Source organism: Pan troglodytes, chromosome 1, assembly GCF_028858775.2.
Source record: "Pan troglodytes isolate AG18354 chromosome 1, NHGRI_mPanTro3-v2.0_pri, whole genome shotgun sequence".
In the NCBI taxonomy this organism is placed as follows: domain Eukaryota; kingdom Metazoa; phylum Chordata; class Mammalia; order Primates; family Hominidae; genus Pan; species Pan troglodytes.
Genome location: NC_072398.2, coordinates 69994030 through 70022010, shown reverse-complemented (window position 1 = coordinate 70022010; position 27981 = coordinate 69994030). Strand labels below are relative to the sequence as shown.

The window sequence follows — 27981 nt, the reverse complement described above, 5'->3', positions numbered from 1 at the left end:
GAGGCGGAGGTGGGTGGATCACGAGGTCAGGAGATCGAGACCATCCTGGCTAACATGGTGAAACCCCGTCTCTACTAAAAATACAAAAACTAAACCGGGCGTGGTGGTGGGCGCCTGTAGTCCCAGCTACTCGGGAGGCTGAGGCAGGAGAATGGTGTGAACCCGGGAGGCGGAGCTTGCAGTGAGCCGAGATCACACCACTGCACTCCAGCCTGGGCGACAGAGCGAGACTCAGTCTCAAAAAAAAAAAAAAAAAAAAGAATGTGCCAGAGGGATGCTTGCTAAAATCAGCTTCAGCTTCTTTACCTTATAGACATCTGCATTACATAGAGAGAAAGAAATGCTGCTTAGACTCCCTGTCAACTAAAATCATGGGAGAAACACTCCAATCTCCAGCCTACTTTGCCAATAAAATATTGCAACCTTTATTTAAAACAAAACACAACTTGGCAAACCTTGTGAGAAGACAGAGAAAGCAGTCCCTTTCAAGGGCCTCATTTATTTACATCAAGTTTAACACTGTTAGCAGTTCACAGTCAGATAACAGACGGAGAGAATTAAATTAGAAAAACAACCGAAAATATATTACAATAACAATTAAGAACAAATACCTGACAACACTGGTAATGTGACACACAATTGATGTGTTTTTAGTTAAATCCCACATTGTCTCACTATGTCCCCTTAGCAATGCACACAGTGCCCGATGCTCCAAACCTCACCCTCTGTGCACCACATACACACCTGCGGGGCGGGACCTTTGGTATAAACGTTCAACGAGTTTTAAAGAATTGAATCCGCATGTTTGGGGACAAAGTTCTGTCAACCACCATGAAATGTTTAAACTTATTTTTACTAAGCGAGCATAAAACTGGGGTTTGTCCAGTGACAGTCATTAGAGAATCAGACTGCAGAGAAGGAAAAGTGCAGGGTCTGGGAGGAGATGGGGGTTCTGAGTATACGTCAACAGCTAAGTCAGCCTGTTCACAGTCAACACACCAACCACACCACTGCTGTTCATCCAAGGAAAGATCTGAGCGATTCCTCTTTTACTTACTCCCCCTTTCTTAATGGGCACGACAGCAATGCACGTGCACTTATGGACACAAACGCACACCAGCTATACAGATCTGAGATGAGAGGGTTTTCAAACATATGCCCTAAAGAACCATAAACAAGTATCTCATTGTTCCTTTCTAGTTTCTGAATACTAATTGACAATTGGCCTAATCATGGTGATTTCTCAAGATCTCAAGAAATTCCTCTCAAAACATAATGGAGTCCAAATGGCCACAGTGAGAAATTGCTGTCAAAATGGAGGAGAGCTGGTTTCTCTGGCCCTCATCTACCAGAAGCATCTCTGTCTCCTGGCCTTCTTGCCACTCACAATACCTGGTATGGTACTTCTGAACTGTGCAGAACAGTATCTGAGGTTTACTGTTGATGACACTAAAGCGTTCCCAGTCCTGCAAAACCTTCTGAAACAACAATAAACTTGCATATTTTTTATTGTGTTATAATTGCTGAAAATTAAGTATACATATATGTGAAAATTTAAGTCCCATTCTCCAACTAAAGTTTATGGTGCCTAATTACATGATTTAAAACTCCCGTTCTGAGATTCCGAAGCAAATTTAAGCAAGTTCTGACTACACAAACTCCTTATGTTTCCTTTCATAAAGCCTGCTAGCATTCGACAGTTTGCCTCCAGCGTGTCCTAAAAGGTTATTTAGCATGCTCGGAGACCTCAGCTTCTGAGGGTTCAGCTCAGTAGCCTGGAGTGACAGGTAGGACCCTGAAAATTTGCTGATGCGAGTACAGTGATGAACAAAGAACCTTCCAGAATAGACACAGATGACATGTATCACAATTCTGCTCCAAATATGGTGTGGTCTGAGGACAGTGCTGTGCCTGGCCTTTCCCCTTCAACACACCAGCTGCTCCCTCAGAGTGAACAGGGCTTTGCTACTCTGCTCAGGTTAAAAGGTAAGATTTTTGTAGGAGAGGTAAACAATTTCAAAGTTAGAGATGTACATGGGGATGAAGAAGTAAGTGCACTTGGAGGGAAGGGGCCGGCGAGACCTCGCCAGGTGGGCTTGAGAAACGCAGCAACTGCCAAGTGAACACTCTCAGGAAACCACTTCAAGTGGGGGATTCTCACAGATGGAGGATCTGGCCACTGCCATCTGAGAAGCTCGTGTCTACCAGCTCTAGTTCAATAATCATGCCAAATCAACCCAGCTGACAAGTCTTTTCCTCTCTGAGACTCATGAAACCCATCTTTGAAGGCACAAATCTCCAAGGGTGGCCTCTCAGCAGTTTCTGCCATTCCAAGTCAGCTTTGAATCATGACCTGCCACAGGCCTCCTTACCTGGGAAGAAGTATGGGATCTTCTTATCTTGATGCCACAGGGTGAAGCCTTCCCTAATTTCCTGTCCTTTGGATCCAGGATATTGAGTCAGAAATGAAGGTATCCTTTTTTTTTTTTTTTTTTTTCTTAACGTGTCTCACTCTGTCACTTAGGCTGGAGTGCAGCGGCGCGATCTCAGCTCACTGCAACCTCCGCCTCCTGGGTTCAAGCAATTCTGCCTCAGCCTCGGGAGTAGCTGGGATTACAGGCATGTACTACGCCCAGCTAATTTTTATATTTTTAGTAGAGACGGGGTTTCACCATGTTGGCCAGGCTGGTCTCAAACTCCTGACCTCAAGTGATCCGTCCATCTTGGTCTCCCAAAGCGCTGGGATTACAGGCACGAGCCACTGTGCCCAGCCAAAACGTATCATCTTGTACATACTCAAGATAGAATACATACCTCAGAGAGGTGGCATGAAAAGCAGAAATTCATCCTTCTGGACATTGCAATAAACTTCCCAAGAGACAGGCTGGACTGAGTCATGGGGGTGAGTGCTCCAGAGTAGGCTGTAGCTTGTCCCACAGCCCTGAATCCCACCCATGCTTCTCAGTAACAGAGGAGCGTAGGGAATGACAGTGAAGTTCAAGTGAACTACAGTTGTGCTGAACAGAGCAAGTAACAATAACTATTACTACTGGCTTGCTGGAAAAAAGAAAAAAAAAGCAAGCTTTGCATTAGAATTTCTTTTTTTTTTTTTTTTTTTGAGATGGAGTCTCGCTGTCACCCAGGCTGGAGTGCAGTGGCGCGATCTGGGCTCACTGCAAGCTCTGCCTCCTGGGTTCACGCCATTCTCCTGCCCAGCCTCCCCAGTAGCTGGGACTACAGGCGCTCGCCACCACACCCAGCTAATTTTTTGTATTTTTAGTAGAGGTGGGGTTTCACCATGTTAGCCAGGATGGTCTCGATCTCCTGACCTCGTGATCCACCCGCCTCGGCCTCCCAAAGTGCTGGGATTACAGGCGTGAGCCACCGCGCCCGGCCAGAATTACTTTAAGTCTAGTAGTTGGAAAACCAGAACTCTATCCAAATGATATAGATATCTTGACTGTTAAGAGTTGGAGACGTTTCAGAAGTTCTCACATACTCCTACGGATCCCAGACTGAGGCAGGAATTTACAAAGGAAGTGAGCTACTACTGGCTTGATACAAGCTAAGACAGAGACACAAACCGCTGAAGCCTATCAATACTTAAGCCAGAGACCCACCTACAAAAAGAGGATTGGTCATAGCAGATCCTTAGGGCACAGAGATGAACCCCAAATCCAGGTGGAACAATTTAATGCAAGATGATGAAACTCAAAAATCAAGAACAAAAATACAGATAACCCCGTCAACCCAATATGAACTCCTGGTAGGGGCACAGCCTGATAACAAGAATGACATCAGTAGCAAAATGGAAGGGAGCAGAAGGGGTCATAATGAAATGTAGCTATAATTCAAAAGTGGCCACCAATGCAATTTACTTTTGAGTATTTTATAATAGGTGAATTAAATTCAGCTATTCTTTTTAGAAAAAGAAAAAAAAGATGACAAATGTCAATGTCATTTATAACTGGTAGGAAATCCTAGAAAAGTAATTCCCAAAGTGCACTGGTTTTATGGCCATCCACCTCCCCCTGTAAACCTAACAAAACTATGCAGGACATAGGTTAAAAAAGACACTGTCAACATCAACAGATAACAAGTCTGTTCCCACCACATTTAGGATAAATGGCCAAGCATATAGTAGATAAATGGAGAAGAGTAAGAGGGCCTCATCCTTCTTGAGTCAAGGTCCCTGGAAGAGCTTCTGTGTTCTGGAGTGAGTACACATTCTTACTTTTTAAAGATCGGAATTAAACCAAAAGGTTGGTCCCGAGTTTCCTGAAGTAATTCAGCTCTGAACTACAACTTTAGCAAACACTTGCTATATCTGCTCATACTTGTTAAGCAGCTTCATATTTCTAAATGTGATAAATGACAGAGGTGATTCTTACGTATCTACATTTTCAGGTACCCCACAGGGTCCATCCACATTGAATCAACTGTCTTATCTTTTAAACAGACAATACTACAACCTTATAGTTATATTACAGTTGATATTTTCTCAAAGTGCTCTCATATACATTATCTCATAGTCATTAAAATAATGTGAACAATAAAGTTTTTTTAAAGAAAAGGGAATGTACGACTAACTAGGTTTTTTAAAAACTCAAGTTGGTATTTCTTTACTACAAAGTGCACATTGCTGTGTTGCTGAGGTCTGTCCAAAAGAATGACCCCATAGAATTTTTTAAATGACTGAATTCTACTGAGTGCTTGCTTGGCTTGTGTTCCCATTACTCCACATTCAAGCCCCTTAAGGTCAAAGTGTCAGGAGCATGTGCTTTAGAAAGTGTGCAGCACCACACAGGCTGATTGTCGGTCTGAGCCACTTTTTTGCAGTGTCTCACATGGCAGCAGGTATGGTGGAAAGACCCCACAACCATAAAGTCAAGAGACTTGAATTCTAGCCTTGGCTCTGCCACTAATTAACCGTTCTGAGACAATAGGCAAGTAACTTAACCATCTTCTGCTAGTTTCTTAATTTATAAAGAAAAGGGTTGGGGTACTGATAGTTTTCAGATAGCACTGGGTGTTTCAAACACCTGGCGAGATTACTGGAGAATACACTGGCCGAGACCCCAGCCCATTGGGAATTCTGATCTGGAGTAGGGCTATTCCGTCAGTTTTTTTTTGTTTGTTTTGTTTTGTTTTTTAACCCTAGGGGATTCTGCTGTGCATCCCTAGACTAGGTGTTAATAATAGTAGTAGTAGAACATTTATAGATTGTGCTCATTGTGTGCCAGGCACTTGAGCTAAGTATCTTACAAATATCATCTCATTTAATCCTTATAACAACCCTGAGGTAGTTACTATTATTATCCCTGTTTTACAGTGAGGAAACTGAGGCTCCCAAGGTTAAATGACTTGCCTTTTAGACTGGCATTAGAGCCTAAACACTAAACCACTATCTATACTGCATCCCTTAAACTCAAAATCTCCATGACTTTAGTTAAATAAAAATGGGCAGTGCCTTAGCAAAGTCAGCATGCTTTATTACCTGGGACATATTTTACTAGCCAACTTTCAGTTGAATCCTAAGAAACTTTCTATCTAATTTAAATCTTAAAATGCTGCTGGTAAAGGGTCTCCACTATAATGACCTCTATGTACAGAGGTCATCTAGAAAAACACTGAATGAATTTCTTAGGGCCAAATTTTTTAAGGCTAATCTCTGAAAATCATGATGGAAGTCTACAGGAAAATATATACATTTAAATTTTACACAAAGCCTTTTAAGAAAATACTTTAGGTGAAGCACAATCAAGATGTATTCAACACAAATCACTGCATTTTAAAGTGGGAAATCTAAACTGAAGTAATATTATCTGTACATGAAAGGAATCAAGCAGTGGCAGCCCAAAGGCATGCATCCAGATATACAGCATAACCACTTTAGAAAACTGTCAACGCCTTGGACAAGGGCCTTTGCTCATTGCTTTTAGAATAGTTAAAATTAAACTACACTTTTCCAGAAGCAGTTCTCTCTGCTTTGGATTCAAACCTTTTAATTTACATAAGGGTTTGTGTTTAAGCTGGTCCTTTTCAAGTAGAAAAAGGAAAAACCTAAATTATGCTTGTATAGTAAGTTGACAGTGCCTCTTTAACCTGAACCTTGAGCCCTCAACCCCTGAAGTTACATAGTTCAAGCATCATGTGGACGGGGTGTGCTCCAATAGTCAATGCCACTCTTGACAGTGTTGACAAAAATCAATTCCATTTATATATTGTGCACCCACTGTAGGCAAGACAGCTAGGTGCTGCCCCTGAGTAAGACACAGCCCCCACCCCCTACCCTTCAGATTGTTGTTGGGCAAGAAAACCAGGGAGCCTAAATACACTCAGTAGTGTTTCTCCAAGGCTTAGTTCCAGAACTCTCAAGGGAAAATAGAGCCCTTGCTTAAAAAACAAAAAAACCCTGAAAAACAATTACAATCCCTTAACTTGCATCCCACAACAACAGGGATAAACCTAAAAAGCAGCATAATAATATTCTACAGTTTTAGCTTTCCCATCCTCGACCTTAAAAGGCTAGCTGCTAAAACGAGTTCTTCAAGTGTACGGACATGTATGATGAGCAAGAATGGCAGGAAAGAAGGTGGGAGAAGGACTGCTGGTTTTTACATCTGAGTTCTCTTCCAACCACTAGGAGGAGATGAACCCAATCACTAGCTGCCTGTGCTGCAACTGCAGGTGACATACTGCGGGGATCACCCAACACCTGCCAGGAATGCCCAGCACCGCGTGTCTCCTCTAATCCTCTTAACCTGGGCCTCCTTTGGAGCAGCAATGGTAAGAATCAAGGTTTCCTTTCTTTCCAATGAAAACTCAATTTTGTTCTTGGTCAAAAATGCCAAACTCTATTCAAAACATAGTTTTCCCCTTAGTATTCTAGCCCAATTCATATAATCTCAACAATTCTTAATTTCATTAATATTTTCTACTCAGCAAATAAGATAATGGAAAACAATTCAGCATAACAACACTGCACTAAAAGAGCTTTCCAGAGAGGCTCTCCAAGGGATAGCTGCACACTTACTTGCAACACCCTTGAGAACATGTACTGTTACCTTAATTGAATAGATTAAGAGATGAGGCTGTGGTTTGACAGTGTATCAATGACAGAGCCAGAAGAAAACTCAGTGCTCAATGTTGAATTCCTATCTTCCTAAGCTAATATTCCTTTGAGAGAATAAAATAAAAATATGTGTGTATTGAGCTCTCCTTGGGGAGGATGGGGGAAGTATTCATAAAGCTTTAAAAAGAGAATGAAGCAGTAACTGGAATTAGACCCGATACCAAGAACATTAATAATACCTAACTCATTAGATTCACTTCCATGCCATCCTAATTAGCTTCCACAATTATAACTAAGTAAGGAAGGAAAAGGCCTATTTTTCAAGGGCAAAACATATTTAAGGATTAAGTCATTAGGTTCCCAGGGTCTACCTGGTGCTCCCTGAAAATGACTACTCCTTCAATTATGCATTCTTAAAATAGAAGTGAAATGACAAAATAAATAAAGAATATTCCCAATAAGATCTGTACAAATAAGCACAACGATTGGGTGGGGGAGTAGGGAGGAATATGTGAGAGAAGAAAAGCATGTGAGAATAATGTGGGGGTGATTCACTTCAAATCCATAGAGAGGAGAATGCCTCTCCCTATTCTCTACCTGGATTGGGCTTAAGGTGGTAAGGGAGGGGAAAGGTACAGAGAAACAGCCATTAGGACCAAGCCAGCTTTTCCTCTCAGTCACACACAGGCCACTGGGTTTCAAGAAAAGACCATCTCCCTGGTATTTTAGTTGATAAAGAAAAATACACAGCTGCTCAAGTCCTTGGCCAGTATGTCAGTATGCAGGGGAACTGTATCAGAACAGGATTCATTCCTTTGTGAGAACCTGTAGGGAGTACTATTTTCAAAATCAACACTGGTTAATGCTCTGAATGCTACCAGGAATAAAGGAAGACAGCCTGCCCAGCAAAAGAAGGAGAAGAACCACTAGGGAGACCCCTGTACTTATGGTTTACAGATAGCCACCAACAGGCAGGAAGCCGATCCTGGTCCATTATGAAATAATATACCAGACTGGGAGAAGTGACTTCTGCTAATCTGTGTAAGATTTTAGAAGGTTTTCAATCTCTGATTCAACTTTCCAGCATTCTTTACTTCCTGCACTAACTGATACACCAGCGGAAAATAGGACAGAGGCATTCAGATAGGGCCATATTTCCCAGTTTTATGTTGTAGCACTCTGATTTGCAGTTCTTATTACAGCAGCAATGGCCTTGTGGAAGCAAGGCCAACAGCCCTGAACAAAAATTTCTCTTGGTACATTCCCAGCTTTCTTTTCTGCCGTCCCACCAAATTCATTAGGTAAATTGGAGCATAATCACCATTAGTACCTACCAGAGCCCCAGGTCTGGGTGCAGCTGCTGCAGTCTTGCTGAGAGCAGCCCTGCCTAGCACTTCCCAGCATTCCAGGTAGGGATGGGCTGCATTGCCTTCCTTATGACATACACATGTTCCCTATTTTCCAGTGCAGTTTCCAACCCTGTCCACTACTGCCTTGCCCCCACTTAATTTACCTCTCCTATACTTATGTGGTTTGCTTATTTTTGAGATGAAACTGTAAACGTGAGAACTCAGGGATCTGAGGTACTTCACATAAACACACTCAAGTATGAGTCTTTCATTTTCTGAAAACAAGAACACAGGAAAACAAGTCCTTTTCCCTCTCCCCTCAGAAATGTGTGCATTTTCCCACCAGGCTAACAGTGGCTACCTCTGCACCACATCACTGATTTCCTGTACACATGACAATAAGTTATTAAGGACAGGGTTTGTCCCGGGCACACCAGCAGCTGCTGAAGAAACCTGTAGCTCCTGCAGGCTGAGTTCCAGTTTGCTCACAGCCTCTCGGAAGGCAAATTTGTTGCGAGTTTGAGGGATGCAGTCCACATAGCCTGAGCAGTAGTCAAGCAGCTGGTGTCCAGTGTCTACCAGCTGGCTGTTGGGCACAGGTTCCGTGATTGCACTGGACAGTAGGTCAGCACATTCCAGCAGGGCCTCTTTGCTGATTTTGTCTGCTGAGATTTTCTCAGCGGCCTGTTTGGTTTTTCTCAGAGCCACTTTAGTACCTGCTGTGCCGTTGGCCATTTTGGCTGGCGAGATGGAAGATGTGGGCAGAGGCACTTGAGGTGGAGGCATCACTGGCCTCCCAGCTTTCCCACTGATGGGCACTGTGCCCAGAGCTGCCTTCTTTCCTCCTTCCTGTGTTTCTGACGTGGACTGTCCTGCAGTTAGGGCAGTCGGCTCTTCTGTAGGGTCTGAGCAGATGGACGGATGCTGCAGTAGTCTCATCACTGGTGGTGGGGGTGGGGCACACTTTGGTTTTACCCGTCGGGGTCGGTCCTTGTCTCCAGAGGATGTGACCTGATGCTCAGATAAGAGCTTGAATTTATTCCCCTGAGAGTCTGTGCCAATGAGCTGCACGTCAGCTGGAGTGTGTTTCAGAGTGGGTGAGATAAGGACTGGCACTTTGTGGTTGTGAGTGGTTGGGAGGACGGGGGCAGCCTTGGCTGGAGAAGGCCAGCCCGGCTGCTCTCCATCCTCTGGAACTCCAGCCATCCCAAGTCGTGCCCCACCATTCTTCTCTTTGCCCTTGGGGGCAGCTGCCACTCCAGCCACTCCCACCCCTGGAGGGTCCTTCTCTGTAATGGCTAGATCCCCAGAGGGTGTTCTGAGAGGAAGAGCTGTGGCTCCTCTGGGCAATAACTTGGCTTTTGGTCTCTCCCTGCTTGGAGCAGCACTTTCCTCTGATTTTTTTGGAAGCATGTCATTGGCCCTGTCCACATTCTCTTCTGGCTGAGAAGAGGTGGACACTGTCCTTTCCAGCTGGAGTTTGGACCTCTGGCAGTTCCTGGGAAGGGTCATTGCCATCCTATCCTGCTCTGGAAGCCCTGAGGACATGGAAGATGTAGAGTTTGACCTTGGAAAAGGCTTGGAAGTGTCATCACTGGCTGTGGGTTTACCTGCTCGTAAGCCCAGTGTCTTTTTGATTAAGCGTGGTGTAAAGAAGCCTGTGATGCCAGACCACCCACCCCCAGCAGTGCCACTGCCCCCACCCCCACCACCGTCGTCATTACAGAGGTTCCTCTGTGCAAAGCTCCCCCCATAGCACTTGGGTGGCACCAGATTCGCCTCTTGCTGGGCAGGAGTGAAAGAGAACCCATCAGCATGCTGTAGAGAAGCAACAGATGAGAAGTTACCCGTGAGTTCGTATTTCTTATGGGGCTGATTCTCCATTTCTCGGAAGGAGCTGCTGCGTTTGGGGGGTGTAGGAGCATTTCTCTTCTTCATGAAGGAGCTGAAGAAGCCCCCCTTCCTATCCCTGGTGAAGCATGTCTCTTTGGCATCTTCCAAGAGGCTGCTGGGTGACTTGTCTCTTTGCTTTCGAGGCAGTGCTGGGGATCCACTAGAGGCCTGTGCACCTCTGAAGAACCCTGATGAGAAATGGCCGATCAGTAACTTAAAAGACAAGAAGTGAATCTATTACATTTGAGTTACCGAGGCTGCATTATGAGTTTTGTCAGCATTTATCAAAGGTCAGGTGTTGGCAGGACTCAGAAGCAAATAATAAATACATTATCATTTCACAGTGACTGGTGTTCCAAATGTGATGTGAGTTAAAAATGGGGGAAGATAGGAGGCCGGGCACGGTGGCTCACGCCTGTAATCCCAGCACTTTGGGGGGCTGAGGCAGGAGGATCAGGAGGTCAGGAGATCAAGACCATCCTGGCTAACATGATGAAACCCCATCTCTACTAAAACTACAAAAAATTAGCTGGGCGTGGTGGCGGGCGCCTGTAGTTCCAGCTACTCGGGAAGCTGAGGCAGGAGAATGGCGTGAACCCAGAAGGCGGAGCTTGCAGTAAGCCGAGATCGCACCACTGTACTCCAGCCTGGGCGACACAGTGAGACTTCGTCTCAAAAAAAAAAAAGAAAAAAAAAATGGGGGAGGAGATAACCTGCTGGTTATTACCTCAACACTCATCCTTTCTTTAAAAACCACTGCGCAACCTCTTCTCCTCTATCGGGTTCAGCGAAGTTTTTGACGGAACTGTAAAGATGATACATACTTGGGAACCCAGGGGTACAGAGATGAAACTGGAGCCAGAGTTGTATGTTGGATGGATAGCCAAGGGCTTCATGGGTGGGTAAAAGAGACGCCATGCTTTCCCCAGGGAGGACGGGCATGGAAGTGGACATAAAAGCCTCACACCCCATGCTTCTTTAAACAAGGCAGTTTCTATTTTGATTCTACCTGCTAAGGGACCCATACCTGGTGCTAAACTGGAAGCAGAATTTTCTGTGGCATCTTGTGCCCCTTCAATGTTCTCCTTGTTCTCCACCTGTTTCTTCAGTGTCCGAGTCTTGGAAGGAAGTATAGGTAGCCGGGGCAGGTACGGAACAACAGATGACGAGGAGGCGGCTCTCCCAAGCTCCTCAGCTACCTCTGTGAGGAAGACAAGGGGACCGATAAAAAGAACAATTTCATAGCAGAAAAAGGGAGTTCTTTTCAGAAAAGGCACACAACTGAGAAAGAACTGGCAAGTAGAGTACTAAAATACATACACGGAATCATAAAGTATGTACTCTTTTGTCTGGCTTCTTTCGCCCAGTATCATGTGTGTAGATTCGTCCATGCTGCTGCATGTGGCAGGGGTTCTCATTGCTGTGTAGCATGCCAACGTGTGAATATACCACAATCCACCTGTTCTCCTCTTGATGGATGTTTAGGTTGTTTCCATTTTGGAGTTACTATGAATACGTTGCTAGCATCATCCTGCTATGTGTCTTTTGGTTCACAATGTTATGCACGTCTGATTGGCACAATGTAGGAGAACTGGTGGATCACAGGGTATACGTGTATTCAGGTTTATTAGGCCCTGCCAACCTGTCCCCAAATAGCGATACTATTTCGCATGAAAGCTGTGGTTACTCTGCATGCTTGCTAAAATTTGATGTTATTATTTTTGGCTTTTTTTTTTTTTTTGCAGATGGAGTCTCACCCTGTTGCCCAGGCTGGAGTGCAATGGCGTGATCTCAGCACACTGCAACCTCTGCCTCCGATGTTCAAACGATTTTCCTGTCTCAGCCTCCCAAATAGCTGGGATTACAGGAGCCCGCCACCACACCCAGCTATTCTTTGTATTTTCAGTAGAGATGGGGTTTCACCATGTTGGCCAGGCTGGTCTCGAACTCCGGAACTTGTGATCCACCCGCCTCAGCCTCCCAAAGTGCTGGGATTACAGGTGTGAACCACAGTGCCCAGTCTTTTTTTTTTTTTTGACAGGGAGTCTTGCTCTGTTGCCCAGCCTAAAGTGCAGAGGTGCGATCTCAGCTCACTGCAACTTCCGTCTCCCGGGTTCAAGTGATCCTCCTGCCTCAGCCTCCCAAGTAGCTGGGATTACAGGCGCCTGCCATCACGCCTCGCTAGTTTTTGTATTTTTAGTAGAGACAGGGTTTCACCATGTTGGCCACGCTAGTCTCCAACTGCTGACCCCAACTGATCCACCTACCTTGGCCTCCCAAAGTGCTGGGATTGCAGGTGTGAGCCGCTGTGCCTGCCAAGCCTGATTTTAATTTTAGCCTTTTTGGTAGGCTGTGGATTGGTATCTCAGTGTGGTTTTATTTTGTATTTCTCTATGATGAGTAATGTTAAACATGGTTATTGGACATATGGATATCCTCGTTTACTAAGTTAAAGTTAACCTTTAACTCCTTTCCATGTCAATATATCCAAGAAGGCCGGGCGCTGTGGCTCACACATGTAATTCCAGCACTTTGGGAGGCTGAGGTGGGTGGATCACTTAAGGTTAAGAGTTCGAGAGCAGTCTGGCCAACATGGCGAAACCCCATCTCTACTAAAAATAACAAAAATTAGCCAGGTGTGGTAGCAGGTGCCTGCAATCCCAGCTACTCAGGAGGCTGAGGCACAAGAATTGCTTGAACTTGGGAGGTGGAGGTTGCAGTAAGCTGACATCACACCACTGCACTCCAGCCTGGGTGATAGAGTGAGACTCCATCTCAAAAAAAAAAAAAAGTATATATATGAATATCATTTTAAATATTCGGCTATATGGTTGTAATAATTTACAGTCCACTAGATATTTAAGTTGTTCATAATTTCTCACTATTATAAACTATACTCTGATGCAATGTCCTTGTAGTTAAAAGTTGAAACAGAGTCTCAAACTACAAAAGTTGATCATTTTTGAAATGTAATTACCATTATCACCACCACCACCACTACCCAGAATTAGTCACCAACAGTAAATCCAACAGATTCTCACCTTCAGAAATGCTGGAGTCATGGAACATGGTTTCAAAAGCTTGGTGTGTTTCAGCAAAAGAGGGCCTATCGGCAGGGCTCCACTTCCAGCCTATGTAACAGAAGAAAAAATATTTAAAACTCCTTGCAGAAATTCAATATCCAGTGGTGTATCTAATACTGAGTTCTATGCATCATGACGCACACTTATTAAAGTACAGTTACAGCATGTTCACAATGATAGCAACATAGCCACTTCTCAGCTCTAGACTCAGAGGTATAATGAACCCACTTTCTAAATTCCTTTTTTCTTTTTCTTTGAGACAGGGTCTTGCTTTGTCACCCAGGCTGGAGTGCAGCTGGCATGATCTCAACTCACTGCAGCCTTGACCTCCTGGGTTCAAACAATCCTCCTGCCTCAGCTCCCCAAGTAGCTGGGACTATGGGTGTGCAACACCACGCCCAGCTAATTTTTTTTTTTTTTTTTTGAGACGGAATCTAACTCTGTCACCCAGGCTGGAGTGCAGTGGCGCGATCTCGGTTCACTGCAACCTCTGCCTCCTGGGTTCAAGTGATTCTCCAGCCTCAGCCTCACGATTTGCTGGGGCTACAGGCGCACGCCACCACGTCCGGCTAATTTTTGTATTTTTAGTAGACAGGGGTTTCGCCATGTTGGCCATGCTGGTGTCGAACCCCTGACCTCAGGTGATCCACCCGCCTCAGCCTCCCAAAGCGCTGGGATTACAGGCTTGAGCCACTGCACCCAGCCAAAGTGAGCACACACAGTGATCTCAAGCTACTGTATTTTTTATGTAGATGGGATTTTGCCACATTGCTCAGGTTGCTTTTGAACTCCTGAGCTCAAGGAATCTGCTCACTTCGGCCTCCCAAACTGCTAGAATTACAGGTGTGAGCCACTGCACCTGGCCATTAACCCACTTTCTAAGGCTGGTGCTTCGATTTAGCCTCAGCTCCTATTCCCTCTAATAAAAGGATGAGGAGAAACAAGGAGATGTTTTAGAAAATGGCAAGTTTTCTTCCACTTGAAAATAAAAGAAGTAAAACCTGTCTTCAAACTCAGCCTAACCATATAATCAACTGTATATATTCAGAAATATAAAAGGATATCAAAAAGGAGGATCTCAGAGTTCATTTTTGACAAAGTGCAACAGAGAACGTCAATGTTCAATGAGGAAACAACACAGACTTATGTTCAAACACAACTGCAATTAGGACCAGGCCTGGTGGCCCACATCTGTAATCCCAGCATTTTGGGAGACTGAGTCGGGCAGATCACTTGAGACCAGGAGTTCGAGACCAGCCTGGCCAACATGGTGAAACCTTGTCTCTACTAAAAGTACAGGCCGGGCGCTGTGGCTCAAGCCTGTAATCCCAGCACTTTGGGAGGCCAAGGCAGGTGGATCACAAGGTCAGGAGATGGAGACCATCCTGGCTAACACGGTGAAACCCCGTCTCTACTAAAAAATGCAAAAAAAATTAGCCGGGCGTGGTGGCGGCCGGCGCCTATAGTCCCAGCTACTCAGGAGGCTGAGGCAGGAGAATGGCATCAACCCGAGAGGCGGAGCTTGCAGTGAGCCGAGATCGCGCCACTGCACTCCAGCCTGGGCGACAGAGCGAGACTCCGTCTCAAAAAATAAATAAATAAATAAATAAACAAACAAAAATTAGGCCGGGCGTGGTGGCTCATGCCTGTAATCCCAGCACTTTGGGAGGCTAAGGCGGGCGCATCACTTGAGGTTAGGAGTTCGAGACCAGCCTGGCCAACATGGCAAAACCCCATCTCTACCAAAAATACAAAAATTAGCCAGGCGTGGTGGCAGGTGCCTGTAATCCCAGCAACTTGGAAGGCTGAGGCAGGAGAATCGCTTGAACCTGGGGGACGGAGGTTGCAAAGATTGTGCCACTGCACTCCAGCATGGGCAACATAGCGAGAGTCCGTCTCAAAAAAAAAAAAATTAGCTGGGCATGGTGTGCGTGCCTGTGGTTCCAGCTACTGAGGGGCTGAGGCATGAGAATCACTTGAACCCAGGAGGTAGAGGTTTCAGTGAGCCGAAATCACCACTGCACTCCAGCCTGGGCAACAAAGCAAGAGTGTTTGAAAAACAACAACAAAAATAAACAAACAAAACCCTGCAATTTAATCCACTATTCACTTTCCTACTTTTTCATCTGCAAGCAATCGGATGCTTCTGTTTATCTACCACAGAGGTTATTTTTATGCATTCTTCATAGTCTTTAGCAATCATTTTTATCTAGTTGAAAACGGCCCTCCCCACCTTAATCTCTAAACTCAATTTCTTATCTTATTAAATATGCAAATGTCTCTGAGAAACTGGGTCAATATTTGGGCCATAACAACTATGCTTAGGATTCCAGTAAGATTCAATGGTATATGATATGACAACTGGCTGATCAATGATAAACTCTTTAAATGTCATGAGGCTGGATTCAATCTAACAACACTGAGAGGAAAAATGTTTCTAATTTTGTTAACTATTCTGAACTGCTAGCTTATGCCTTCAAAATTAAAACATGCAAAAATACTCACATGCTCTCATAAGTTCATAAACCTTAGGGGGGCATCCCTCAGGCTGTTCCATTCGATATCCTTTTTCTAGTAGGTCATAGACCTGAGACAGGTCAATACCTGGATATGGTGACATTCCATAGGTAGCAATTTCCCACAACAATACCCCAAAAGCTGCATAAGGAATTAAAAAAAGCACTTAGTGTTTCTTCTCCGATTATTTATTTTACATAATTAGGTGATTCTCTTTCATATTTTAGGTAACATTCACACACTGTTACAACAACATTAACATATAATATACTCTTTTATCAATTCTTACAGCATGACTTGACCGTCTAAAATATTTGCAACAGGAATGCTGCAGATAATCTCAAGACAGTTTTATTTAAATTTCCCAATTTTTATTTAGATTTCCTTTACTGTAATGAGGGAAAATAAACTATGACCATTTAAGAAGTCTGAGGCATAATCCAACTATTCTTAGAAAAGTTTTTGATATACAGTAGTCACCCCTTATCCATGGTTTCACTTCCCACAGTTTCAGCTACTCACAGTCAACCAAGGTCCAAAAATATTAAATAGAAAATTCCAGAAATAAACAATTCTAAAGTTTTAAATTGCATGCTGCCTTGAGTTGCATGATGAACTCTCAAGCCATGCTTCTCCTTCCCGCCTCGCACATAAATCATCCTTTTACTCAACATATCCACACCGTAGATGCTACCCACCCCTTAGTCACTGAGAAGACCTCTCGGTTATCAGATCAAAAAAAGATTATATATCCAGGGCTTGACACTATCCTTGGTTTCAGGCATCCAAGGGGGGTCTTAGAATGTATTCTCCTGAGGATAAAGGAGAACCACTGTATCTAAGAAGCATAACAGTTTTAAAGTCAGCTAATACAAGAGGAGTAAAATAAAAATGGATTCATTTAAAATCAGATAAAATTCAGAGCAGACAAAAATTTGTTTGATTTTGTCTCAGTTATTTGAGTTTGAGGTTTCCAGTAAAAAATGACTTAGAATCCTATGACTATTTCTATTGGTCCACAATCCAAATTTCCAGATTGTTCAGTCTACTAAGCTTCAACCAAATCATATTACCTCTCAGAGCAGCAGAAACCAGATCAATTAGGACAAATTCTAGAGGAAACCTCATCACACTTCCCTCGAAAAAAAAAAAAGCTCTGTGTCACAGTACTCTGCAAATGAGTGATAAAACCTAATGTGAGGCTGAGCACAGTGGCTCATGCCTGTAATCCCAACACTTTGGGAGGCCAAGGCAGGTGGATCATTTGAGGTCAGGAGTTCGAGACCAGCCCGGCCAACATGGCGAAACCTCATCTCTACTACTATGACAAAAATTAGCCGGGCATGGTGATGCATGCCTGTAGTCCCAGCAACTCTGGAGGCTGAGGCAGGAGAATCGCTTGAACCTGGGAGATGGGAGGTTGCAGTGAGCTGAGATTGTGCCACTGCACTCCAGCCTGGACAACAGAGCAAGGCTCTGTCTCAAAAATAAAAACAAAAAACCTAATGTGGAAATAGGATGCTTTACAGAGGGAGGATCATTAGCACTCCAATGCAATAAGAGATCTAGACTGTGAGCTCTCTGAAGGCAGGGACTTCTTTTTTAAAACTTTCTTCTTTCTTTTTTTTTTTTGTTTGAGACAGAGTTTTGTTCTTGTTGCCCAGGCTGGAGTACAATGGTGTGATCTCAGCTCACCGCAACCTCCACCTCCCGGGTTCAAGTGATTCTCCTACCTCAGCCTCCCAAGTAGCTGGGATTACAGGCATGCATCACCACACCCAGCTAATTTTGTATTTTTAGTAGACACAGGGTTTTTCCATGTTGGTCAGGCTGGTCTCAAACTCCCGACCTCAGGTGGTCCACCTGCCTCGGCCTCCCAAAGTGCTGGGATTACAGGCATGAGCCACCGTGCCTGGCCCTAAACTTTCTTCTTTATACTTTTTTTTTTTTTTTTTTTCTTTTTAGACAGAGTCTCGCTCTATTGCCCAGGCTGGAGTGCAGTGGCGCCATCTTGGCTCACTGCAACCTCTGCCCTCCAGGCTCAAGCAATTCCCCTGCCTCAGCCTTCAGCCTCTTGAATAGCTGGGATTACTGGCGCATGCCACCACGCCTGGCTAATTTTTGTAGTTAGTAGAGATGGGAGTTCACCATGTTGGCCAGGCTGGTCTCGAACTCTTGACCTCAAGTGATCCACCCATCTCGGCCCAAAGTGCTATAATTACAAACGTGAGCCACCACACCAGGCCTATACTTCTGCTTATGCAAAGTTCTTAACACAGTCCTGGCAGATAGGAGGTATTTAACAAATGCTTGCTGAATAACTGAAGAAGAATGGCAGGTAAAGGTAGAGGATACTGAACATCATAAGAGAAGCTCTAAAGAATCAAGGCATTTATAAAAAAAAATAAAATAAAATGACACAGAAAAAAGTCCCTTTCAACCTTACCCCAGACGTCAGATTTAATTGAGAAGGTATTGTAGGCAAGACTCTCTGGTGCTGTCCACTTAATAGGAAATTTGGCTCCAGCATGAGCAGTATAAGTGTCTCCAGTCATCAATCTACTTAAGCCAAAGTCAGCCACTTTTACCACATGGTTTTCTCCCACTAGGCAGTTACGAGCTGCAAGATCTCTGTGGGAAAGAGAACCCTAATGTGATTCCATTCAGATGGTGAGGAAAATGGTCATGAACACTCTATTCTTGGTTCTTTGTGTTATAGGCAGAGTTAAGTAAGTGCTGACAAATATGGTAGTATCTTCTGATAATCACTAACACCTTAGAAAGCCACTAATGATATGTCACTGTAGAGCATTCATCAAGATGCGGAATAAAGCAGGCTTTATAAAATGGGTCCCTATTTGTAAGTACACTGGGATAGGTGAGCAATAGATGCTTTTCTACAAGACTAAGTTATTTACTAACGCAGAAAACTATTTTAAAAATTCAGCCACTAGGCCAGGTGTGGTGGCTCACGCCTGTAATCCTAGCACTTTGGGAGGCCAAGGTGGGTGTATCTCCTGAGCTCAAGAGTTCAGGACCAGCCGGGGCAACATGGCGAAACCCAGTCTACAAAAAAAAACAAAAAACAAACAAACAAACAAAAACCATAAAAAAACACTTAGCCGGGCATGGTGGCATATTCCTGTAATCCCAGCTACTCAGGAGGCTGAGGGTGCAGTAAGCTAAGATCGCATCACTGCATTCCAGCCTGGGCGATGGAGCCAGCCTGTCTCAAGAAGGAAAAAAAAAAAAAAAAGCCACCAGATGGTGAAAAAGGATCTTGGATACAGTGCTGGCAAAATAAAGAGAGCTCTCTGGCCAGGCATGGTGGCTCACACCTATAATCCCAGCACTTTGGAAGGCTAAGATGGGAAGATCACTTGAGGACAGTAGTTTGAGACCAGCCTGGTCAACATAGCAAGACCCCATCACTATTGCAATTATTTTTTTTAAGAGAGTTCTCAGGTTTGAGAATAGCAAAGGCCCCTTATTAATACTTTAATCAGAGTACAGTAGGTTTACAAGTTAGAAGTGACATTATAATGGGCCCTGTGAAATACAAAATTACTTTCTTGAATCATCTGAAATTTTCTGGGAAGGTTCTCACATTCCTCCTTTTATCTGCATGTCAAGCAAGATGGCTTCATGGTTGGTCAGAGGTAAGTTTTACACACCTATGGATGAAATTCTTCTTCTCTAAGTACTCCATTGCAGAAGAAATCTGAGTGGCCATGTAGAGCAGCACAACTGCAGTCACCTCTTCTCGGTTGCATTCTCGGAGGTAATCCAGCAAATTCCCGTATGGCATGTATTCAGTCACAATGTAAAATGGTGGCTCCAAAGTACACACACCTAAAAGTTGAAGAATAGTGCTTGTTTTTATTAGCGTACATTCAAACACTCCAAACCACTTTGGCCAAGAATAATTTGACAATTTTTCAGGTCTAGTTCGGCAGTAATCTTTTCCCTTCTTACCACCACGTTCTCTGAAATTAATAAGCAAAAACTAAGAAGCTGGTTTATAAGGGAGTCCTTGCTTTCACTGTATTGTTCTCTGGGAATTCATATGCCTCTGAGTATTTGTCTATTTGAGCAAAAGCAGAGTTACCTGTATTAATTCTATAAGGGGCCAAGAAAACCAACATGTCTAGAGTTTTGCACATGGCCCATGATTCTCCTCCTCAACTGCAGGCTAACAATACTTATTCAAAAGTAATAGCAATTGTGCACATGCTGAAGACTATGTGAGCCCCACCTTCAATACTGCTTTGCAAAATGATTTTCATCATTTCCATAGTCAAGGATTTCACTGATATATGGCAGATTCCTTATAAAAAACCAACAAGAGGCCGGGTGCAGTGGCTCATGCCTGTAATCCTAGCACTTTGGGAGGTTGAGGCAGGCAGATCGCCTGAGACCAGCAGTTCAAGACTTGACTGTCCAACATAGCAAAACCCTGTCTCTACTACAAAAATTAGCTGGGCGTGGTGATGCACGTTGAGGCATGAGAATAGCTTGAACCTGGGAGGTGGAGGTTGCAGTGAGCCAGGATCATGCCACTGCACTCCAGCCAGGGTGACAGAGCAAGACTCTGTATTTAAAAAACAAACAAAAAAAACACCCCCCACACCCCCCCCCAAAAAAAGAAAAAAAAAACCTGGCCCTATTTTAAAAAAGGAAAAAGGCTTAGTATAAGAGTTCTTTGTGACCTGAACAGTGAAAAGCCAATCTAACATAATACAGCATTTCCTGCTTGTAAAGGTAAACTGATGGGTGTGGTCACAGTTTTTAATTTGCTTCTTTTCAACAGTCCTTTGTTTAATGTCTCTTTATTTTGCAAAAACATTTCATGAGTTTTTGGTTCAGTACCATTTTGAACACTTCTGAACTTTGAATCTGGGGCAATTAGTACAAACTGAGCAGTTTTATACACCGAAATCAATCCAGGCCACTGTTTCTTGGGCTATTTTTAAACACAGAACCTACTGATTAAAATAACTATTTATTGAAGTGGATTCAAACCTGGAGCTTCCACCATGGTGACTAAAAAGAAAGGTTTGGGGGAGGAAAAAAGGCGGGGCATGGTGGCTCATGCCTGTAATCCCAACATATTGAAAGGCCCAGGCGGAAGTATCACGTCAACAGCAGCCTGGACAACAGAGCGAGACCCTGTCTCTATATTTAAAAAGAAAAAAAAAAAAGCACTGGAGATAACAAGGGGTTAAAGGGCAAGCATTTTTGGAGGAAATCTATGGTTCAGGCAAGGTTCCTCACCTAAAAGTTGTACCAGATTAGGATGCTTGATTTCCTTCATTACTGCAGCTTCTTTCAGGAATTCTTCTACCTCCATGGTATCTTCCTAGAAAAAGGGAAAGGTAAGAAAGAAGAAAACGAGAGGGACAAACCCTCAACTTAAAATCATTTGATTCATCTCACAATCCTAAAGCTTCAGCTTTAAAAGTAAAAAGAAGTATCTTTTGAATATTTTAGCATATTACAAGATATAATTATTATTTTAATTTAATTTATTTTTTTGAGACACGGTCTCGCTCTGTTACCCAGGTTGGGGTGAAGTGGTGTGATCTCACTGCAACCTCTGCCTCCTGGGCTCAAGCAATTCTCCTGGCTCAGCCTCCCAAGTAGCTGGGATTACAGGCATGCACGACCATGCCTGGCTACTTTTTGTATTTTTAGTAGAGACGGGGTTTTGCAATGTTGGCCAGGATGCTCTCCTGACCTCAGGTGATCCGCCCACCTGGGCTCCCCAAATTGCTGGGATTACAGGTGTGAGCCACCACGCCCAGCTGAAATAATTATTATTTTAAGAAGTCCAACTTAGAAAGAAAAATGCCCTGGAGTAAAAATTAGCAGGAGGAGCAAAATTCAGCAATCGTGTCCTATAATCAACTGAAACACAGGAGCCCTGTATTGGATAGTTCAGTTCTCTCATAGTTTACTTCTCCAGATATCTCAGGCTTTGAATGACGAGACAGAGCACTTAGCTGCTTACATACTTATCTTCTTGCTTAGATCATAATCTTCTTAGAGAGCAAGGCCTTATATATTGCTTCACACTCAGAATATGCTTAAGAAACAGAACTGACTACTACTTATAGCTAAAGAATAGCCCTTATAAGTGATACACCAGAGACAGTTACTGAGGCTCTGGGAGAATCAAGTGAGTGAAAACCTTATAATTTGATACTGGGATGTTTAAAGGAGACATATAGTAGTACTACGAAAAAGATTTCTGTGAATATTAAGAAGTGATCTAACTGCAAAGAGACAGGAGGAACAAGAACAAAGGAAAGAAAGGACAGAACAAGAAAGAGGCCCATGACTCTCAGACAAGAATTCTGTCCAGCAGGGGTCGTTCTCAGGAAGCAAAAGAGCTTATTTTGCTTTTATAACTTTTAATTTGCTTCTAACCTCCCACTAAGATCTACATCAACAGCCTCCAGAGACAGACCTTTCCCACATGTGGGTTTCACTGCATTGCAGTGAAAAATCTACCTCTGCATTGTCAGCAATGGCACTAGGGTTAATTATCTCAATTTGCTGATGTGCTTGGCACTAGTGGGTGGAAAGTGTTCCAAAGTTAAAGAAGGGCATGCTGATATTTCCAAGTGATTGAGCACAAAAGAAAAAGATGCCTGAAAACTGTAATTCTCAGCAACCCACCTTCAATGTTTTCACAGCAACTGTAAGGCTGTATTTCTTCCAGACGCCAACGTAAACCTCTCCATACTGACCGCCCCCAAGTTTGTGCTTCATGGTAATATCTGTTCGCTCCATTTCCCATTTGTCGTGGATGGGGGACACACCATAGACTGTAGGCTTATTACACTTGGGTGCTGGGTAGTGTAATGTTGTCACCAGCCCATCAGCCACTGTAGAGTGATGGTGTACAAGCTCTGCCAAGGTGCTGAAGCGGCTCTCAGCAGTCACATACACCTGGTAAGAAAAGGAGAAAAGCTAAACAACTTGAAAAGAGATTAAGAATTTTTTTTTTTTTTTTTTTTTGAGATGGAGTCTTGTTCTGTCACCCAGGCTGGAGTGCAGTGGCGCGATCTCGGCTCACTGCAAGCTCCGCCTCCCAGGTTCACGCCATTCTCCTGCCTCAGCCTCTCTGAGTAGCTGGGACTATAGGCGCCCGCCACCATGCCCGGCTAATTTTTTGTATTTTTAGTAGAGATGGGGTTTCACCGTGTTCTTGATCTCCTGACCTCGTGATCTGCCGGCCTCAGCCTCCCAAAGTGCTGGGATTACAAGCATGAGCCACCGCTCCTGGCCTAGGAATTCTTTTTTAAAGCCCATATTTCACTGGCCTGAAGATATAGATAGAAGGCTATCTTTAAAAAAAAAAAAAAAAAAAAAAATTCTGCAGACAGGGTCTCACTATTGCCCAGGCAGGTCTCAAACGCCAGCCTCAAGCAATCCTCCTGCCTGGGCCTCCCAAGGTGCTGAGATTACAGACTGGGCCAGTATACCCAGCAAGAGTTTATCTTAATTGAGGTAAATTAAAAAGTTAAATGATGATTGCAAGGGTAAACAGAGAACTTCAGTTTAATCTTATTTAATCTGCCTTTCCTATTCTTCCTAAATTAGTCTTGGGAAAAACCTTCCAAGATCTCTCTCTGGATAATCAAGCTCATTGGTCTTCAAATATATATATATTTTCAAATATATATATACTCAAATTATGTATTTTTTCAAATATATATTTCTTTTTCTTTTTTTTTTTTTGAGACAGAGTCTCACTCTGTTGCCCAGGCTGGGAGTGCAGTGTCGTGACCTCAGCTCACTGCAACCTCTGCCTCCCGGGTTCAAGTGATTCTCCTGCCTCAGCCTCCCAAGTACCTGGGATTACAGGCATGCGCCATCACGCCTGGCTAATTTTTTTCTTTGTATTTTTAGTAGAGATGGGGTTTCACCATGTTAGCCAGGCTGGTCAGGAACTCCTAACCTCAAGTGATCTGCCTGCCTCAGTCTCCCAAATTGCTGGGATTACAGGTGTGAACTACCACGCCCGGCCAGTCTTCAAATATTTTTAAGCCACAAGACTACGGACTCAACTATAGAAGATACGTAAAGAAGAGATACCCTGATCAAAGTAGGCAAGCAAGGACTTGGCCTCTTGTAGAAATTTACAAAATATCACCTCAATCTTGTAAAAAACATAACTGGAAAACCACTGATTTAGATTTTTTTGGTATGAGTATTCAAATATCTCATAATTTTAATTATGACGTGCAGTTGAGTGTCTAGGCCATTAAAGAAAGAGCCACAATTTACCAGTGGCCAGGAGCAGTGGCTCACACCTGCAATCCCAGCACTTTGGGAGGCTGAGGTGGGCAGGTCACTTGAGGTCAAGAGTTGAGACCAGCCTGGCCATCATGGTGAAACCTCCTCTCTACTAAAAATACAAAAATTAGCCAGGCTTGGTGGTGCGTGCCTGCAGTCCCAGCTACTTGGGAGGCTGAGGTGGGAGGATTGCTTGAACCTGGGAAGTGGAGGTTGCAGTGAGCTGAGATCACGCCACTGCATTCTAGCCTGGGTGACACAGCAAGACTCCATCTAAAAAAAAGAAAAGAGCCACACTGGATTTCACAGAATTGCTTACAAAATAGTTGTTAATTTGCTAAGCAATAAGAAATGTAAAGTAAGAGGGAATTCTCTGGCCTTCTCTCCCAAGGGAGCCTTAATTTTTATGTATTTTTGAGAAATAAGGGTCTCACTCGGTTGCCCAGCCTGGAGTGCAGTGACACAATCATGACTCACTGCAGCCTTGACCTCCCAGGTTCAGGTGATCCTCCTGCCTCAGCTTCCCGAGTAGCTAGGACCACAGACATATGCCACCATGCCTAGCTAATTTTTAAAATTTTTTGTAGAGATGAGGTTTCACTATATTCCTCAAGCTGGTCTTGAACTCCTGGGCTCAAGTGATCTACCCTCCTTGGCCTCCCCAAGTGTTGGGATTACAGGCATAGGCCACCATGCCTAGCCTGTTATTTATTTATTTTTTTTAAAGACGCTTTTGGTCGGGCGCAGTGGCTCACGCCTGTAATCCCAGCACTTTGGGAGGCCAAGGCGGGTGGATCACGAGGTCAGGAGATCAAGACCATCCTGGCTATCATGGTGAAACACCGTCTCTACTAAAAATACAAAAAATTAGCCGGGCGTGGTGGTGGGCGCCTGTAGTCCCAGCTATTGAGGAGGCTGAGGCAGGAGAACGGCGTGAACCTGGGAGGCGGAACTTGCAGTAAGCTGAGATAGCGCCACTGCACTCCAGCCTGGGCGACACAGCAAGACTCCATCTCAAAAGAAAAAAAAAAAAAGAAGCTTTTGTTTTAGTGTATAAAGTATCAATTCATAAACAGAAAATTGATAATTTTTACAAAGTAAACTCACCCATGTAAACATCACCCACACCAAGAATTATAACATGATCAGCACCCCAGAAGCCTCCCTTATGCTCTCCAGCTATTTGCCCTTGCAGAGATAGCCACTATGCTGACTTCTAACATCTTAGATTAGCTTCTGCTTTTTTTTTTTTTTTTTTTTTTTTTTTTTTTTTTTTTTTTGAGACAGAGTCTCGCTCTGTTGCCCAGGCTGGAGTGCAGTGGCACGATCTTGGCTCACTACAACCTCCACCTCCCAGGTTCAACCAATTCTCCTGCCTCAGCCTCCTGAGTAACTGAGATTACAGTCGCGTGCCACCATGCCAGGCCAATTTTTGTATTTGTAGTAGAGACAGGGTTTCACCATGTTTGTGGGGCTGACATCCTGACCTCCAGTGATGAGGCACACCTCAGCCTCCCAAAGTGCTGGGATTACGGGTGTGAGTCACCATGCCTGGCCTCTGCTTCTGAACTATACACAAACAGAATCACACAATATGTATTGTTTTATGTCTGCTTTTTTCCACCCAACTTTAAAAAATTGCATTATATTTCAGATACCATAAAATTCATCATTTTAAGGTATACCATTTTGTGGTTTTTAGCATATTCTCAAAGTTGTCCAACCATCATGACTATCTAACTCTAGAACATTCTCATTACCTCATATCTATTAGGAGTCCTTCCCACTCCCCACATCCTCATCCCTTGGCTAATACTAATCCTTCAACTTTGCTGAAGTTGTTGAGTCAGCTAACACTCATCTAGAGTAGAGGCCAGCAAACTCTTCATAAGGGCCAGATAATAAATATTTTAGGCTGTGGCCATAGTGTGTCAGAACTGTGAACTACTCAGCGCTGCCTAGTAATAGAAACCATAGACAATACATGAACAAATGGGTGTGGCTGTATTCCAATAAAATGTTATCTACAAAAAAAAGCAGACGGCTGGAGGGCCATAGTTTTACCTGGTGGTGGTGTGTGTAGCAGTACTGTGTTCGCTTCTGTTGTTGAATGAAATTGCATTTTATGAATATACCACAATTTATTAATCCATTCTACTGTTGTTAGATCTGTGGGTGTTTCTAGTTTTTGGCTATCACAAGCAATGCTGCTATGAACATTCCTATACATGTCTTCTGGCACACATATGCACTCATTTCTATTAGGTAAATAACTAGAACTGCTGAGTCACTCTTATATTATTACACATCTGATTCTGTTCTGTTTGGTCAAGAGGAAACATACTATGTCTGTATGCTGGTGCAAAAATGAAAGAAAATTAAAAATTTACTTATTTCCTACTTTGTATCAGTCATTATGTTTTACAGAAATTACTTCATTTAATCCTTACAACAACCCAATAAAGTGGGATCTAATTACAGACAGGGAAATTGAGACTTATGTAAGGTCACAATCAGATCTGCTTGCTCCAAAGCCTGTGCTTCCCCCACAGCTTGCCTATCACATAGAGGAGAATAGAAGAAATAATTCAACCTAAATTTACTGCTCAACAGATAAACAACGGACATAAGCTCATGCTCTGTAGTTTATAATGTGTAAACACACTGTAACACATCCATTCTAACTAACATGGTTGGTGTTCCCAATATACAAACTGTTCAATGACCGAATGATCCGTTTCAGTTAATATACATTAATGATCGACACCAAGCTCAAAAGTCTAAATTCTTACTCTGTGAACTTTCTGGTAGATATTATTCTAATTTTCAATGATACAATGTTAACTGATAAACTCTATACCAGTGCACTGGGTGTATATTTGTGTACTGATTATTAGAACAGCTAACTTATAGAGCAGTTCCCTTCATTCTTCACCTTCAAATCTAGCTTATCTTTAAAATATTAATATAATACTGTTTTTAAAAATTTCTATTACCATATCCTTTTCAAGAGTACAAGCTCTAACATGCCAAAAAGCCCAAACTCACAAAGCTAGTGAATATTTTATTTCACGTCAGACATAAAATCTATTATTTCACTTCAATCACGTTGAATATTATTTCACAGAGTAGCCAGTCCATGCTTAAAGGTGGTGACCAGGGAGTCTTACCTTGCCATCTGCAGTGGTATTGATCCTGTAGTGATACACACGTCCCTCGTACCTGAGCGAGATGGACAGCTGCCCAGGGCTACTCTCACTTTCTCGCACCAGGAAGCTGCCATTGATTAGACTGCTGAGCAGATACTCAGCTGCACTGCGTGACACAGGTCCATGGTACCAGGAGTGTTTTTCCAGGCTGTTCACTGGGGTGATGTAGTTGCTTGGCACCCAGCCCTGCCCGTTCTTAGAGCGAACTTCACTCCACTCGCCATTCTGGTTGTAACCAAGGACTCGTAGCTTTTCACCTAGCCATAAGGTCATCACAGGATGAAAGAAACGATGTTAAGACTTTATTTCAACTGAAGCAGTGTATTGTCAAACTTTAAACTCATTTAAAAAAAAAAAGAATCTAGAACTTTTATGCCAAATTTTTTTTTTAAATAATGAAAACAAACTTGGCTGTTCATCATATCCTGATTGCTCTCTTTAGCTTTTAGCTTAACCACAGAAGTATGGTCACAAATGGTTTTCTGGCATTTACTACAGGGTTTTAAAAGTCTATATACAACTTAAAAAATATCCTTAGGAAATTCTATGTA

General features: G+C 43.3%; 1 protein-coding gene across 12 annotated transcripts in view; it reads right to left on the bottom strand.

The window, feature by feature from the left end:
• Window positions 1–398: 398 nt before the first annotated feature.
• The window catches only part of ABL2 (ABL proto-oncogene 2, non-receptor tyrosine kinase), a 130135-nt gene continuing 102552 nt past the window's right edge, over window positions 399–27981 (bottom strand). For 6 of the 12 annotated variants that reach the window (XM_009439057.5, XM_009439074.5, XM_009439064.5 and 3 more), the window contains 9 exons: window positions 27392–27687; window positions 22599–22871; window positions 21192–21276; window positions 19592–19769; window positions 18364–18548; window positions 15906–16058; window positions 13359–13448; window positions 11345–11518; window positions 399–10505 (listed from right to left, as the gene is read on the bottom strand). In XM_009439057.5, coding sequence (XP_009437332.1) covers window positions 8782–10505; window positions 11345–11518; window positions 13359–13448; window positions 15906–16058; window positions 18364–18548; window positions 19592–19769; window positions 21192–21276; window positions 22599–22871; window positions 27392–27687 — 3158 coding nt within the window. In that variant the 3' untranslated portion in view covers window positions 399–8781. The other 6 variants (XM_009439080.5, XM_009439088.5, XM_009439085.5 and 3 more) reach the window with 3 other exon arrangements.